Genomic DNA, 16,908 nt, shown 5'->3' with positions numbered 1-16,908 from the left:
ATAATAATCGTAATGCCAAAAAAAGATAATCTTTATTGCTTTAAACATTACAACTTTTTCAAAATTGTTTTATTGTTTTTGATGCAAGTGTTACATCACCTATCTATAACTTAATTAGTAGAAATAAATTATAGACCTGTGTTGGGAAAAACAGCTTTTGAGACGCATCAATCTCTATATTTCAAGATCATTCAGCGACTTCGGTTTCTGCAACTTCAGTTTCGTTCTCATTGTTCTCGTTTTCGTCCACAGTTGGAGTCAGTGCCTTCACTTTCTGCAACAAAGGAAAGAAAAATCAGTTAGGATATTATTTGATTCAATCTAATAAATAAGTAAATAAATAACTACGCACTACCTCAACAAATTGGGCAGGATCATCAAGGCTAGATGAACCTAGAATGATCTCCCTCCTCAAATTTGTTGTTAACTTGTGACAAACCCGCATCTGAAAGAAATCAAAATGTATAATTATATATTTAATGTTATTTGATGGTAGTTTTGTCATTTAATTTATGTAATTTTGTGGATACGTATATGTAATCACGAGTTTACACATGTAATAACCAAATTACTGTAATAACCAATTTACATATATGTAATCATAAATGACAAAAATACCCTTATATAATATTTACTTATAACAAACAAATAAATAAATAAAATGATTGATCTTTAAGAGTTCTCTTAAAACTATTTGGAAGTTCTGAAATTATCTTGATCCACGTATATATGCATATGTGTGTGTGTTTCCAACAAAACAGATAACAATTTTTACCTCTGATCTAGTCGCCCCGCCAACTATAAAAACAAAAATACGTTTACCCATCTTCCTATACTCACTAATCGTCCGCCTAAGAACTGATTCGCTGCACACAAACATCAAAACATCACATCTCTTTTTACAACAATAAAAAAACTAAAGTTAAATAATAACACAGACGCACGAAGTCACGCATACCTTGAAGAGCCATCATCAGAATAACGAGGCCGGGCCCACGATGACCTCCTGGATCTCATTGAGTGAGCCGAAGGAGTATCAAGAACGCGTGCTGACACATAATGTGAAGCACCGTGAAAAGTTGGACTCGGGTCATTCATACACGGGTATTCATTCACCGGTAGTTCATTTCTGCTAAGTTTTTCAATCAGTTCCTGAAATATCATTTATTTAATAAGTTTTTTGATTATTTTTTGTGTAATATGTGTTCACAATGTACCTCAATCATGGGATAAAAGCGCGTTAACTGCCAAGAATTTTCGTCACCGGGACGATCTTTTCTTATACCATGCTTCTTTTGAATTCATGTTCAAAAACAAAAGTCAACATGTCATAAAATTAATTTGACCTTAGTTATTTTACAACCTGATATATATACATATAAAATATACCTTGTTATTAAAGCTTTTCATACTTTCTGGTGCTGCTTCAAGATATCTCATATTGTAAACAGCATTCATGTCATCCGGAGATATGTTTGCAAACTGAGAAGCCAAATAAACGTCAATTAATCTACAGATTATAATATATAATATTAATAATGAAGAAATTTGTTACCTCCAATAACCTTGTAAGCTCATCACTCTCAAATTTCTCAGGATGAGTTGCTGCATAAATCATTAATAATCTCACCTTGGATTCATCTGTTACATCCTGCATGAATATGCAACGCTAATAAGTAAGAACATGGAGTCATAAAGACAAAAATCCACACATTGACATTGGTCGTTTATGTCCGTTCATTTAATAAACGAACAAGCATGAACACTTGTCTTGTTCATTCATTTAAATTCGTTTATGTTCTTTAGTTTACGTTTGTTTAAGTCCGTTCGGCTACGTTCGTAAATATTCATTTAAATTTTTTGGCCCGCTACACCTTAGTCTAGTTTTAATAACTTTTTAAGTCCAGTGTATTTTTAACTAGTTTTAGCTCGTTCATTCATCTATGTTATGTTAGTTCGCTTATGTGCATGAACTGATCATTTATACTGTTAACGAACGCATATAAACGAACATGAACATATTCTTATTCTTCACAAAATAACATGGACAAGAAAATCCCATTCACTTAATTTTGCATGCCCGATCATTAGTTCAGCTAAAGTTAAACGAACAAACCTACTACCAGACACACCCATTCATAGCATTTTCTCACCGTATTTTCTCTGAGGAAGTTAACAACTTCCCTGGTTCCTGCATCTCCAAACACAAGGTCTTGCTCTAGTTGCCCTAAATCTCTAAGTCCCATCTCCCGAATAATATTATTTATCTTCCCAGCAATCTATTTCAATCAAACCAAATATTTCTTTATTATAAAGAATGGCATTGTTAAAGTAATATGACATTATTTGAAGACTTACACCAACATGGAGGGATAATCTATCCATTTGTTCATTATATTGTGGCAATGCTTGAACCATCTTTTGCATTTCACGAGTAGTTATCTGACCGCCATCTCTACATACACATATTGGTTTATAAACGTTTACATACGCACAAATATTAAAATATAGGGATATGTAAACTGACCTTGAACCTTGATGCATCTGTGCAGCTTTGTTTTTTGACACAAAGTTTGTCATTTTGTCATGCAACCGTTCACTAGCCTGACAAGCGACGATCAACAATTAAAAAACCAAGTCATTTTTTAAAAAGAAATTGGAGTATGATGCTGACTAGACATACATCTGCTATGTGTGCATGGCGGAGCTCTAACCATACGGAGTCATGTTCCTCAAGAAGGACCTCTTTCGTTTCAAAACCACCTGATTTGCTCGGAACCTAACCAGTATAATTACTTGACATATAGTAGCAAAAGAAGGTCAAACTTAGTCAACATTTTTGTTAGAGGTGGCAATTTCAACCCATTGCTTATGAATAAGCCAATTCAGGTTAGTTTTAAGCTTAAACAAATCCTAAAGGTTAAAAGTCGGTCAAACTGTATTTTTAATTCATACTCAATATTCCTACTCAATTCATCAACTATTTGTTAAAAAAAAATAACTAATTAAACCATAAACAACCAAACCAATAAGCTTGATATATAAACATTCAAACTCAATTTCTTAACAAGCTTTTAACCTTATCTCAAATTTTGACACGTTTAACATGTGAAACATCAAGATTAACGCCTTCAAAAAGTGACATTTTAACCCGAACACTGTTACCCGACCCATCCATATTGCCACCTCTAGTTCTTATGGACAAGTGTAGACTAACCTCATGAGAATATTTATTCCCATCCATTTCTAGTAAATCATGGCACATGGCGTCATATGTCCATTCATGAATAATAGGTGCAACCTAAAAAGGAAAATTAGACGACAAATTAACAATGAAAAACCTAAGAAATAAAAATATAAAACTAACCTGGTCTATTGATCTATCCAAGATGAGCAAATCACATGTTTCAACTTGAGGGAAATTGGCGACAGTTTTATATTTCATAAGGCAATTCCAAACCGCAGCTGCAAGCTTTGTGGGGACTAAATCGCAAAGTGTTGTCATTGTGGTGGGATCGAGTGATTTGGCAGCACGGTAACGTACAAATGGGAATTCCTTGAGAATAAAAGTTTATAAGATACAAATTTAATAAAAACATAGTGAATAAACAGGTTACAATTTACATACCAACATTGAAGCAAAAACGGTTGCAATACGATTGGCCATTGCAGTCAAATATTCATCTCCATTCCGGCTAACTTCTTCGTCCCCATAAAGTTCTACCAATGCTTTCCCATGATCAGTTATAAAACACTGTATTGAATAACTTTGACTAGTCAAACCTAATTTTAATTAATTAAAAGTAAGTTTATTGAAGAATGAAACCAGTTTACATAATCAAGATAACATACCTGGCTGTCAATGGCAAAGTATTCTAAGTTCATCTGTAAATTACCTTAAAAAGTTAATATGGTGACATATTTATTCATTATTATTATACAAATAAAAAACATGATTTTTAGATTTTAACTTCTTTCATTGCACGCAAGCGCGGTTTTATTGATGGCTCTTTTTTTATTTCAGCAACCAATTCTTTTGGAACAGATGAACTGAAAAAGATGTAGGCACTGAAAGCAGAAAGAAGTAGTAGTAATTAACCACCCTAAAATAATTTAATTAATGTATTTGAAAAATATATACATATATTTCTCTTTAACATACTCTCGATATAGAGGCGAGTTTCCAGCCATGTCAGCTAACAGCTTGGCAATGCTGCATTTGAACAAAAGAATGAAAAAGAGAACTAAATATAATTGAATATCAATTGTTGATATTAAGTTACCAATTAACATAATAATCATAATAATATTAATTACTTCTCTTGTGTTGGCTGGATGTAGTAAACTGCATCCAAATTGGGCAGTGGCTGTCTTCGCTTGTTTATGTCTTCCACCACTTCAGGAAATATAAACATAAATGCGACAATATCATTTAGTCGAAAATTTTGAATTGTGACAGCAAAATCTTGCATTTGTACATTGTATACATATATAAGAAAAGGTGTATCTTACATGAAATGCCTTCTTCTGTTAATTCGGCCATCTTGCATGAGTGTGACATGACTCTAACCGTAACTTTGTCCATTATAAGTACCTTAAAAAAACCGCGTGTCAAACACAAACAAACAAGAAAAATAATCCAACAACTGGTTCAATGAGAATTAACAATACTAGCTGATTACTATAACTAAAAGTTGTGATATAAATATATACCTTCCAGTTTGATCTTGAGTCTGGTCTTTTAGCTGATCTGATCATTTCATGCAATAATCCTACACAATGTAGGAATAAATAATGATTAAATATAAAACCGCAATTAAGCTATAATAATATATATACGCATGCAACAAAAGACATGATAAAAACTCACGATCATGACCGATTTGTTTGAATTTTTTCTCTCCTTGAAAGGGTGAATCGTAACCCGAAATCGACATAATGGATTTGTTTTATTCAACAGATCGAATCAAACAGATGATTGAATTGAAGGGGTGGAAATGTACGTGTGACCGGCGGGTAACCGGAATCGTATCAGAATTTTGTAATTATACTCCGATTTGAATAACGGTCATAGGTGGGTTGGTTAGTTTGTTACAAACGTGTTTATTGGAATATTATGCTTTTCCTTTTTTTCTACAAAAATTAATAATAAATTATTTTTAAAAAGAATTTATGAAACTTAATCTTCTAATCTAATTTTTTTATTATGTAAGTTTGTAAGAAACAAATTTAAAATAGGTGTTTAATTAATGTTTTTATGAAAACCGGACATGAAACTAAACCAGTCACATTACAAGATTAAAATTCAAATACACAAACCAACCTGCAAGCTTAACAAGTGAATTGAATAAGAAAATCATATTGCCTTAGTAGGTTTGAGTTATTATACAAAGGCAAACAAAAATGAGAAGTGTGAGGAACCATAATAATTAATTGACATGCGTCAAGTATGGATCAAAGGAAAAATGGTATAAAAGTAATAATACGCATTTTCTCTCTCCACATGCTAATTCTCTCATCATTTTTAAACGTCTATAACTTTTTTCATGTAATATTTTTTTAAAAAATAAAATTCATCATAATAACAAGCGTTTTTTATCTTTAATATGAGTATGATTTTGTTATATAAAAATAAAAAAAATTACGTCATTGTGTCTTTTTTGCTTACCATTGTGTCTTTTTTTCGTTATTGTGTCTTTCTGTTTGTCAATGTGTTTTTTTCACCATTGTGTCTTTCAACTGATCATTATGTTTTTTTTAAATACGAATAACACGGTTGTGTAATAATATGTAAATGTAATGAAAAATACCAACAAATTATGTAATACATAAAACACAATGATGACTACATATTACACAATAACCTGAAACGTAAAACACAATAATGTATACATATAACACAATGGCCTGAAATGTAAGACACAATGGTAAATACATATAACACAATGACCTGAAACGTAAAACACAATAGAATCTTCATATTACACAATGACTTGAACGTGATACACAATAAACATAATACTATTTTTCTCAACTTAAGTGAATGTTGAACAAAATAACTAAAACACAATGATAAGTAGAAAGATAAATGTTAAGCATAAAGACACACTAACGAACAAAAAGACAATGATATAATCTTTGTTTTGATTTTTATTTTTAATATGAGTACCAATTGAAAAACACAATGATCAAAAACTATAACACAACAAATAGAAAAACCTAATTAAAAAACACAATGGATAACCAAAATAACACAATATAAAATAGCCCACTAACTTTTTTTTTATTTTTATATAACAATATGATATTCATATTAAAGATTAAAAAACGCTTGTTATTATGATAAAAAAAATTCTAAAAATATGTCGTGTGAAAAAGTTATAGAGGTTTTAATATGATGGAGGAATTAACATATGTCTTACATGTGGTGAGAGAAAGTCATCATAAGTGGGTTATTACATTCATGCAATTTTCATCAATTTCTATTCTTAAATTAATCTCCACCATCCATATCTAAGATCAATGGATTATATTTCTTCTCACCCTTCTCATTTTTATTGTACTTTGTATTTTAAGTTTACCTTGCCTTAGTATTAGTGTTCATTTGTTTAATTGATTGTTTGCTTAAACCCGAAACCGGGTATTTCAAATACCCGATGTATACCCGAAAAGTACCTTAAAAATACCCATAAAAAGTGCAAACTTTGAAAAAATCCAATCTATACCTGAAAAATGCCCGGAAAAAAACCCGTAAATTGGGTTTTTTCAATACCTGATAATAGGGTATTCAAATACCCGGTTTTAGAATGCCTGTTTCTATACCCGACCCGAACCCGATGCATAGGGTATGGTTTTTAGAGACAATACCCGACCTGAACCCAACCCGATTATTGCCAATACCCGGTTATACCCGTACCCGGTCATACCCGAACCCGATTCTATACCCGAACCCGGGTATTTAAAAAAGCCAATTTGTGCACCTCTAAAGGGGACTAGACTGTATAGTAGAGATGTATAAATTGGATATTTTCAGGAACCAAAATCAGGTAGAACTGATTTAAGTTATGATTAATAAAAGTCAAGAACTGGGTTGAGTAGAAATCGGTTATGGGTATGATCGTGTATTTGACTGGGTTTGGCATGGTTTGTTGGGTTTCGGTCCTAGTCGTGTCTGGTTTTGACCGGGAGAGATGGAACCGGTTCTAAAGGGTCTGTGTGTGGGATATGGTTTTTCTGAGGAACCGAATCTATGGTTGAGTCCAGGTAGAAATGTAACCAGGTCAGGTTCGGAACCAAGTTTTTTATCCATATCGAGATTGGAGAGTATTCATATTGATGTACATAAAAATATACATCTTTTCGGCATCAAATAATCTCTAAAAACTACAATTTCTATCTAATAACATAGCATAAAAGGCTACTTATCATAATAAAACATAATTTCAGGTGAAACCAAGCCCCAAATGAAGAAACAAGCAAAAAGACGAAGAAAAACAAAAGAAAACACAAGAAAACAAAGAAACACGCCCCCATGCCTCAAGAAACACGCCCCCATGCTTCTAACACAAGAAAAGACAAAATCTGGAAGCAAAAGCACGGGGCCGTGCTCATCATGCACGGGGTCGTGGACGGGAATACAGAAAAGACAAAGAAGAATTGAGCACATGTCACTAAAAAACACGGGGCCGTGCCTACCAACCAGGGGGCCGTTGCCACCTCACGAAAAAGACAAAACAAATCTGGCACATGTCATAAAAATGCACGGGGGCGTGCTCATCAAGCACGGGGCCGTGCCTCACTATCCATATTGCCTATAAATAGTGGCTCATGTTGCACTCATTTGGTGTGCCTTGAAAAGAGTTCTCTCCGGTTTTCACTTATAAAAACACACACTAACACTCACTTTGAAGATCTAGTGAAGAGTTTGAAGGCTTGGAGGTCATTACCATCAACCATCATTACCATCATTAAGAAGGAAGATTCATCAACAATTGGTTAGATTGTTCCAAGTTTAATCATGTATTTGTTATCATCATTCATCTTAATGTTTATCATCATGCTCATCATGAGCTAAACTTCTTTTACCATCTAAAATCTATGAAGAAGCTTTGATTTACTTGATAATTAATCAAGACATGTGATGTAGTCTAGTAAAGTACATGGTTATATTACAATTATCTTTTGATGAGAAATGTTTCACCATCTTAAATCACTAATTCAAAGTTGGTGGTTGATGACCGTCGTTTGAGTCAATCAAAAACCTAATTATTCTAAATAGTTAGAGCAAGTAGGGTATCGTATCACAAGGAGTATGTGGCCAATGCAATTCGTGTAACAGATTTAATATTATGAAGTGACTGGTTTTTAGTGCTGATCGCACAAGCAATTTTTAGTAAATATAGAGAACTAAGCAATGAACAAGTAAACGGATTTCAAACAATTAACAAGGAAAATCACACCCGGGAATTCAAGTAAGCAACCAAACAGTATCTCATACAACCTAACAGATTTATTATTAACGATTAACTGAAAACTGATCAATCAGACAAAACCTTAGACGTCAACAATCACTTTACACACGGCACTGGTTATCAAACGGTCCTTGCCAGTGTGACTCAGTTAAGGGTAATTGTACATTTTATCGTATTCAATCTAACTAAACAGTTATATGACTAATTATCTAGCAACTGGTAACAGATCGTTCAGACCAATGTAAACCTAAACCGACCGAACACACAGAAATACTAAACATCAACAATCATATATCAATCTTTCAATAACAAAACATAAGTATTCTTAATCACATGAGAAAAACTGTAAAAGGTTACAAACTATACATCCCGGGTGCGATTCTAGGAGATTAGCCGAGCCGTGACATCGTCAAATCGTCAATATAGATGATATGGATCATAGATATGGTCTTGACACGAGCTAGGATGGTGGAATCGCCTATTGGAACTGCTGGAAATCGCCTCTATTCTTCAAAAACGGAGGTAGGGTTTTTTGTTGATGAAAAAGAAGTTATAAACAAAAAATCCCGTCTGCACTCCCGTCGCGGTACGCGACGGGTCTTCAAAGGTCAATCGCATACCGCGATTGACCAAAAAGTCAACATTTAATTTACTACGCGATGGGTTCTTCAGCAAGCCCATCGCGTACCGCGATGGGACCCTGTTACAGCAATCTTCCAATATTTTCCTCGTTTTGCGTACTGGACATCCCAGGTCTTCATTCCGTGTCACAACAGGTCCATACTAAGTACTTTAACGCCTATGACCTGAAATCCAATTAAACACGTATGAAGTATCGATAGTTCTAGAATAAACAGTTAAAACTAAATAATAAACGAACTAAAACGCATACAAATTAACCGACCATCATATCCCCACATTTATCTTTTGCTTGCCCTCAAGCAAAACTCTAAAGCAAACATCGACCACCATCATAGGTATGTAGATTATCGACATTAATACTAGTAAGTTTTAAGGTCATACCCAGTTTTCCAGACTGACACTGTTTTTAGATTAACATCTCACAAATACGGTTAAATGCTATAATAAAACAATAGAGCCGCCCAGATAGGTGTACTTTGTTTCCGGTTAAGGCACACATGCTCATACCACTCGTAATATAACATCTCTCCTCTCGGTTTAATATCTGGACTAGCAAAAGATGTGCCAGTATCGCTCAACTCTCGATATCACTCATAAGTAATTATTAATCTACCAAGCTGCTTTGGCACAAATGCAAATCAAGAGGTCTTTAAAAGGGTTGTAACGGGGCCAGGTGTAAGGGTATGGAAGGGAAATATTTAAGTAGCTCAAACGATCCGACCCGGCTTAATACAAAACATCTAAATAAACGAAACAACTGTACAACTAACTGACTGATTATATACATCTAAATAAGCAAACTGTCAACATACTGATTTCACATTTTTTTTGACATAAACGAACTTCAACGAACGAACTACAGAATACATAACTGAATATAAACAGACATCTTTTTGTCTTTTTCTCAATTTTTTTTACTAAACATAATAACGTGATGCTTAACAATAAGATAAATACAAATACAAAACAAAAGCAAATACAATTACAGATACAAATAAACCTAGTAAGCCGGATCGTCTCGTAACATAATGTCGGGGATTAAACAAACGAAAATTAAGTCCAAGAAATGTTTTCTAAGGGACCCAACCCCCCGCCCCTCACATTAACCTCACCTCATATGTGTAATAATGAGGCCCCAACCCCCAGTACCCACACTCGCACTCATCCAGACGAGGCTTAACCTAATTGCCTCTATCACTTTTGCATTTTGCCAACTATGATCCCGTAAGCCATGAACATCAGTGAAAGCACTTAAAAGACATGTGTGTACTGTATATTATATGTGTATTATATATATTTGGGTCAACTCACACACGTACCGGAAGAATAGGGCTGACGATATAAACATGTGTACCTGTCCCCATGACTCGTTATTCCCGCCTAAACGACCCCATTTTCAACTTCTCGTTATAAAAACATTTGTGAGTAAGACTAATGAGACGCTGAAAAACCAACCATGACCAGAAACCTATGACTTGGCATTAATGGCAATAATTAACAGTTAACAACTTTGGTTTCTGAACACTCTTCGAGATACTATCGAGCTAAAATTTTTCAAATTCCCCCCATCCCCACACTTGAGGTTTACATTGTCCTCAATGTAAGAACACTTAACATTGTCCTCAAAGTTAAAAATGATAAAACAATTAACGAACATTTGAGGGACGAGGTTGAAATTGAATTTTTAACTATTAAGCAATTTTAAAATTTCGGGGCTCATGTGTGGCGGTATTACTAACAATTATACAATTACACTTTTAACGTTTAAAATAATAAAAACAACATTAAATTATGAAACTAAAATCACCTGATATCAACGGGACTGGAGAAGGACCAGTCGGCTCGCGAACTCTCATAACACTCGTGTACTCTCGTCTCATCCAATTACCAAACTGACAATCGAACTTGCAAAATCTCGAGATGTGTAGATGCAAGCTTTTTACAAGTGTAAGACATAGGTCTTTTAAGAGTTATGAAAATGAATATTTGTTAACTTTATTAAAACAATTACCGAGCCAAATTAATTCGTTTCATAATAATCTGTTAAATTAGTTAAAAACGTTAAAAGACCTAACTCACTTTCGTAGGAATCACGATTGCATTTACCTTATGAAACAAGCCCTGTAAACCCCCCGGTAGCTCGGGAGGACGAGTGGGGTCTCGTGAGGGTTTATAGTGAACTACACCCACAAAGTTCGGTTACAACAAAAATACAGATAAAATCAAACACAGTAGCAATCAAAAGATATATGAACATATAAGCCCAACCAGTTACCCAAACATGATTCCCCAAAATTTAATATAATAATATACAGACCATGATACTAATAAAAACAAAATAAAGTGAAAAAGGGTAACCAAAAACTACTGTGCTGGTGGATCATCAGCTGCCTCGTCCTGCGGCTGTACCTGCGGGTCCACTGCAATAACCAATGATGGTGGTAGTGGTACCTGCGAAGCAACAAACAATAACCGAAAGTAATCATCATAAGGGGCCCATTAGGCCCGCGTCTGCTCTCCCTGTGCAAGAACGTTCTCTAAAAGCTGCTGTTGCTGCTGATAAATCATGTCCAATGTGAAGATGATGAAGCAGATGCCTGTCTCAACGGATGCTGCTACCGAGGCCGCTCAATGTGTGAAGTCGGACGACGCTGCCGGCGTGTCGGAATACCCATCTGGAGAGAAACTGCCGCATCCGATCCCTCTGGTGGTGGTGCCTGTGGGCCCTGTCAAACCGGGACGAAAAGCTAGTGGATCATTTTCCTCAATGATCCCGGCCTAACGGGCCTCCGGTGTCCCAAAAATACTTGTATCTGGCCGCCTCGTGAAATATCTAGTCGGATAACGCTCGAATACCCCAAGCTGCTCGGCAATCCTCGTAATATAAGGCCCTAAAGGTAAGTGTGCCGAGGATCCTTGAAGTCTGCTACCCCGAGCGAATGACGTGAGCAGGAGCATCGCCACATTGGCCGATCGCTGGCCAAGGATGGAATATAAGCACAACAGATCTAAGTTGCTGCACTTCTCGTGGCCCGAATGTCGGTCAACGAGAGTACATGAAACGACCCTGTGAATGTAGCGATGGACGGGGTCCTGAATAGACGACTCCACAACAGAACTGGAGTGGGCCCCATCGGCGATCTCCTCCCAATACTAGTCGAGTTGGGTCTCCGTGAGCCAGTGCTCACGGGGCACCTGAGCATGTGCCGTGTAACCACGTATACTCTAAAGGAAGGCAGGCGCCTGAACCTACTCGGCCGTGTAAAATCCAGTGGCCACGGCAAAATCTGGGACTGACATCTCGTACAACTGTCGTCCCAGTGAGAATGATACCGCGCGTGGCCCACTGAAGTCCGTGGGCGTAAAATCAAAGGTCGAGTAGAACTCACGTGTGAGCTCGACATATGAACGCGAGTCACACGCGAGCACATCTGCCCACGGACCTGTCAATAAATCACGTACCTGGTCGTGAATCTCCAGAGTACGCAGCAATGTCCAGTCAAACGAGCGGTAGCGAAGCAGCTGCATCTGTCGAACCCGCTCAAATCTGGAAGACTCCTCTGATGTCAAATCGAATCGAAGAACCTGATGAGGTATACGTGCATCTCCCATAATATCTGCTGGCTCGATGCCAGGGACAATCTGGACCTCATCGCTACCGTAACAGATGACCCATAAGAGATTTCCGACCCATTTTATCAAATTGCCCTTTCATTTTCAAGGCTGAGCCTACCGACACATCCCAAGTTAAGTGCGCTTTCTTTTATTTATCTCATATTATTTGTAGTTTGAAAAACCAATTTCTGATAAATATCATCATTTCCCACTTTAACGCAAAAAACTATATTCAATGGACATTTTTAAACATTTTTCAATTTTTTTTTAAAATTTTTTATTTTTTCTATTTTTTTATTTTTCTTAATTTAAAGCAAAATTAAACTACGACAATATCCTATCCCCACACTTAAATTATGCATTGTCCTCAATGCAAGGATAAGGACGACTTAAAATAAAAATAAAAATAAAATAAAGTCGGACTACAAAAAAACTAAAAACTTAAATAATAATAATAATAAAAAGTTAATAAGCTAGATAATGGAAAAGACTTAGCTTGTAATATGCGCATGAAATATGATGCCAAAGTCTTCTTCCATGAATGCCCTACAACTACGAACGTGCTCAGCAAATGGTAACTCCTTTCACGAACGTAAGCCGCCAAGCAAAACAAACATATCTAAAAATGTATCTTATCATAATAATAGATATTATGCAATTAAAGTGCTTCATCAACCAACAAATATATAAAACATGAATAAACAGCAGCAAATAAATAATAAAACATAAAGTATACGGCTCGTCTGCTCCTCCATCCCCACACTTATTCGTTTCATTATACTCAACCTCGGGGATCTTCTCTCTAGCTCACTCAATCTTCAATCTAGCAAAACTCAAAAACACAAAACAAAGTCGAACTACAAAAAACTACGTTAGTGACTCAGAAAAAATAAAAATAAAATATACAAACTCTACACTTGAGTTTTCACTCAAGAACCCATGCTATGCGAATCACGTGGCGGACCGAGTGGAGCTTCCTCCACCTCGATAGAACTCCAATGCCCTCAAAGATACCGAATCACGATCCGATCATTCGTCACCTTTTTATTCTTCTTTCTAACTCCACGAACCCTCTCAACCTTACGCTTTCCACCACCCCGTTCTCTAACACACTTTACCATTACCCGAGAACTCGAAACCTTTCGCTCCTTCCCCTCACTTAAACTCACCGAACGGGACTCGTCAAGACTTGGACCCAAACCCGAGTTAAATGATTCTATCGAGTAAACTGGATGACATGGATCAATAAGACCGTCTTAACCACTAGGATGTCTCATGGACTTAGTCAAGTAGGTAACACTATCATCACCGGCTCTAAGAGTGATCTTGCCTTCAAACACATCAATGACCGCCCTAACGGTACGTAAGAATGGACGACCCAAAATGATAGGAACTCTTTCGTCAGTCTCCATATCCAAAACAACAAAATCAACAGGAAAAACCAAATTATCTATCTTAACAAGCAAATTCTCCACAACACCCCTCGGATACTTAACGGAACGATTGGCTAAAGATAACGTCAGTAGGGGTGAGCTCTCCTAGACCCAACTTTTCATACAAAGAATATGGCATGAGGTTTATGCTAGCTCCAAGATCGGCTAATGCTTGACACGTCGTATCACTTCCAAAAAGACATGGGATGGTAAACACACCGGGGTCGGGTAATTTTTCCGGTACTTTATTAAGAACTACTGCAGAACACTCTCCATTCAGCGGTACAGTCGATAGCTCCTCCAACTTATCCTTTCTTTTAAGAATATCTTTCAAAAACTTGGCATACTTAGGCATATGCTGGAGGACTTCGACGAACGGGAGGTTGACATTTAATTGGCTAAATATATTGAGAAAATGCCCGTAATCCTTCGTATACTGTTGATGCTTTAGACGAGCGGGATACGGGACATAAGAAGGGTTAATGATGTGTGGTGGTGGCCGGACTCCAACTGACTTCTTTTCAACTAATGGCTCAATAATTGGTGTTTTACCTATTGACTTACCCGGAGCCTCTACCTCTATCTCCTCATCTATCAATTCATCATCCCCATTTTTCCCAATTTCTTTACTAACTACCTCCGGACCAAAAACCCTACCACTACGAGTGGAGATGGATTTCAATTGAGCAGCCGGATTAGTTTGAGGAATACCCGAAAACTGACCTGGGGCCTTTCTTCTAAACGACGAGCAATGTCACCAACAGTCCTTTGAATATCGAGAATAGAAGATTGTTGGTTTTTGAAGAGTAAGTCATGCTCGGCAAACTTTTTCTGTGTTGCTTGGTCTCTCTCCAAGATTAGCTTCATCATCTCTTTCAAACGCCCAATTCCACCGTGCGAATCCTGCACATTATTTTGAACACTAGTATTATTATTATTATTATCATTAAAATACTGACCTTGTGCTGGAGCATAAGAATTCTGAAATCCCGGGGGTGCTCCTGACGGACGTCAATTGGAATTATTCTGATTCGGGTTTTTGTAGGTGTTCCAACTCTGATTATTGTTGCTGTAATTGTTGGGAAACCTATTCTGACTAGCAACAAAATCGACCTGTTGATTCATCACCGGGCACTCCAAAGTACCATGTCCACCTTTACAAAACTCACACCTGTCTACCTTGGGCTTCAGCTCCTTAACCTCTCTAGTTAGTGATTCCAAAGCAGCAGCCACACTAGTATCCAAATTAACCTAGTGTACACCTCGAGCGGATGATGATGTACTGCTAACAGGAGTGGAATTCCCGCGATGTGGCACTTTGGCAAGGTCCGATTGAGCGAAGCTCTCAAACATCTCGTTACACCCGGTGACATTTTTCCTCGCCAGTAAACTTCCGCTCGCGGCCGTGTCGAACCGAACTTGGGTTTCGTAGTTCAACCCATTGTAAAATTTCCCCACGAGAGCCCATGGTGTGAGACCATTCTGTAAGCATCGAGACAACAAGTTCTGAAAACGCTCCCAATCATGACAATATTGCTCATCCGGCTCCATGTGAAACGAGTGAATCTGATCGCGAAGAACAGCCGCTTTAGCCGGTAGGAAGTATCTCTTGATAAATGCAGAACGTAGTGCTTCCCAAGTGGTGAACGTGCCAGGTGGCTGCGTGTCAAGCCAAGTAGCTGCTTTACCTGTAAGTGAAAAAGGAAAAAGATGTAAGAAAATTGCATCTTCAGTAGCACATTGCAATTTAAAAGTTTTCAAAACGCGGTAAAGTCGGTTAATATGAGCCGGCGCATCTTCGTCATCGTTCCCATGAAACTGATTAGTTTGCACGATATTGTTCATGACGTATGACGGAATCTGCCACGAGTTTGGATTGTCGATTTCGGGAACGACGATGCATGATTGGTTTCTGGTTAAGCCATCGAAGGCTTGAGCAACAATTGTCCTATTGTCGGCCATTGGATCTTGACTTCTAGGACTTTCGGGTGGTGAACTGGGTGGTGATGAATTTGGTGTAGATGCGGGTTCTGACGGTTGTTCTTCTACTGACGAACTAGCCTCGGTCTTCAACGGAGAAAGTTCTAGATTCTCCGGCGGTGGTCCTTGCGAACGAAGATGTGGCATAAACCTGAAAATGCAACAGAGCAAATGAGTAGACTCGAATACTTAAAAATAAACTAAAACAAACTAAAACTTAAATTAGACTCCTACGACTCAAACAAAAATAAAACAAATAGCACGGATGTAGCAGATAAGTCCAAGTAAAGCTAAAAACGCAATTGCTAAGAGTCCCCCAGCAACGGCGCCAAAAACTTGATGTGCTAAAAACAGTCAATAAATATTAACTAAATTAAACAAGTAATAAAAACAAGACCTAAGACTCAACTAAACAAAACACCGGCAAGTGAACCGGTCAATTGTACTAAGCTAAGTAAGTCCGGAATATCGAACCCACAGGACACTATAAATTACGTTAATTAGCTAATTACACTCGACTTACGACACGACTATTTATTATTAAAGTTTTAAGGGGGATTTTTAAACTAATATTAAACTAAGATTAAACTAAAAAAGTAAATAAACAAGTTAACGAGAAACAAGCAACTAAACACAAGATCGAAACCAATCAGAGAAGGAATCTGCCTAGGTAAGAATCCCATGCATCAACAATCATCAAGCAATGGACAAATAACATGATTATGGAAACTGATTTCTAAACGTGTTAATCTAACAAACCCTAAGGA

General features: G+C 36.8%; 1 protein-coding gene across 2 annotated transcripts; it reads right to left on the bottom strand.

Annotated features, from left to right (window-relative positions):
• Positions 1 to 28: 28 nt before the first annotated feature.
• On the bottom strand, positions 29 to 5,126 carry LOC143623658 (SNARE-interacting protein KEULE-like). Of its 2 annotated transcripts, XM_077094510.1 has the most exons (21): positions 4,871 to 5,126; positions 4,714 to 4,772; positions 4,513 to 4,594; positions 4,318 to 4,396; positions 4,163 to 4,213; positions 3,972 to 4,068; positions 3,853 to 3,885; positions 3,629 to 3,754; positions 3,368 to 3,556; positions 3,218 to 3,301; positions 2,684 to 2,779; positions 2,528 to 2,604; positions 2,359 to 2,455; positions 2,154 to 2,279; positions 1,556 to 1,651; positions 1,390 to 1,482; positions 1,218 to 1,292; positions 959 to 1,152; positions 776 to 866; positions 356 to 445; positions 29 to 274 (listed from the first exon to the last, which is right to left on the bottom strand). In XM_077094510.1, the coding sequence occupies exons 1-21, from the start codon at positions 4,935 to 4,937 to the stop codon at positions 188 to 190; spliced, it is 1,989 nt and encodes a 662-aa protein (XP_076950625.1). In that variant the 5' UTR covers positions 4,938 to 5,126; the 3' UTR covers positions 29 to 187. The 2 variants fall into 2 exon arrangements, with proteins under 2 accessions (XP_076950625.1, XP_076950624.1); XM_077094509.1 differs by having other exon boundaries at positions 2,359 to 2,604.
• Positions 5,127 to 16,908: the final 11,782 nt, after the last annotated feature.

The sequence above is a fragment of the Bidens hawaiensis genome, unplaced genomic scaffold (genome assembly GCF_021521415.1).
Source record: "Bidens hawaiensis isolate Kalapana, Puna unplaced genomic scaffold, B.hawaiensis_p1.1 tig00003510_1, whole genome shotgun sequence".
Taxonomy (NCBI): Eukaryota; Viridiplantae; Streptophyta; class Magnoliopsida; order Asterales; family Asteraceae; genus Bidens; species Bidens hawaiensis.
This window is presented reverse-complemented; position numbering and strand designations above follow the sequence as displayed.

Bases quoted from the DNA above. Each gene is read 5' to 3' on its own strand.
- LOC143623658 (XM_077094509.1), bottom strand. From the start codon at position 4,937: ATGTCGATTTCGGGTTACGATTCACCCTTTCAAGGAGAGAAAAAATTC. The intron at 4,773-4,870 runs GTGAGTTTTTAT...TACATTGTGTAG, and splicing joins CAAACAAATCGGTCATGATC to GATTATTGCATGAAATGATC. The intron at 3,557-3,628 runs GTATGTAAATTG...TTTATTCTCAAG, and splicing joins CCGTTTTTGCTTCAATGTTG to GAATTCCCATTTGTACGTTA.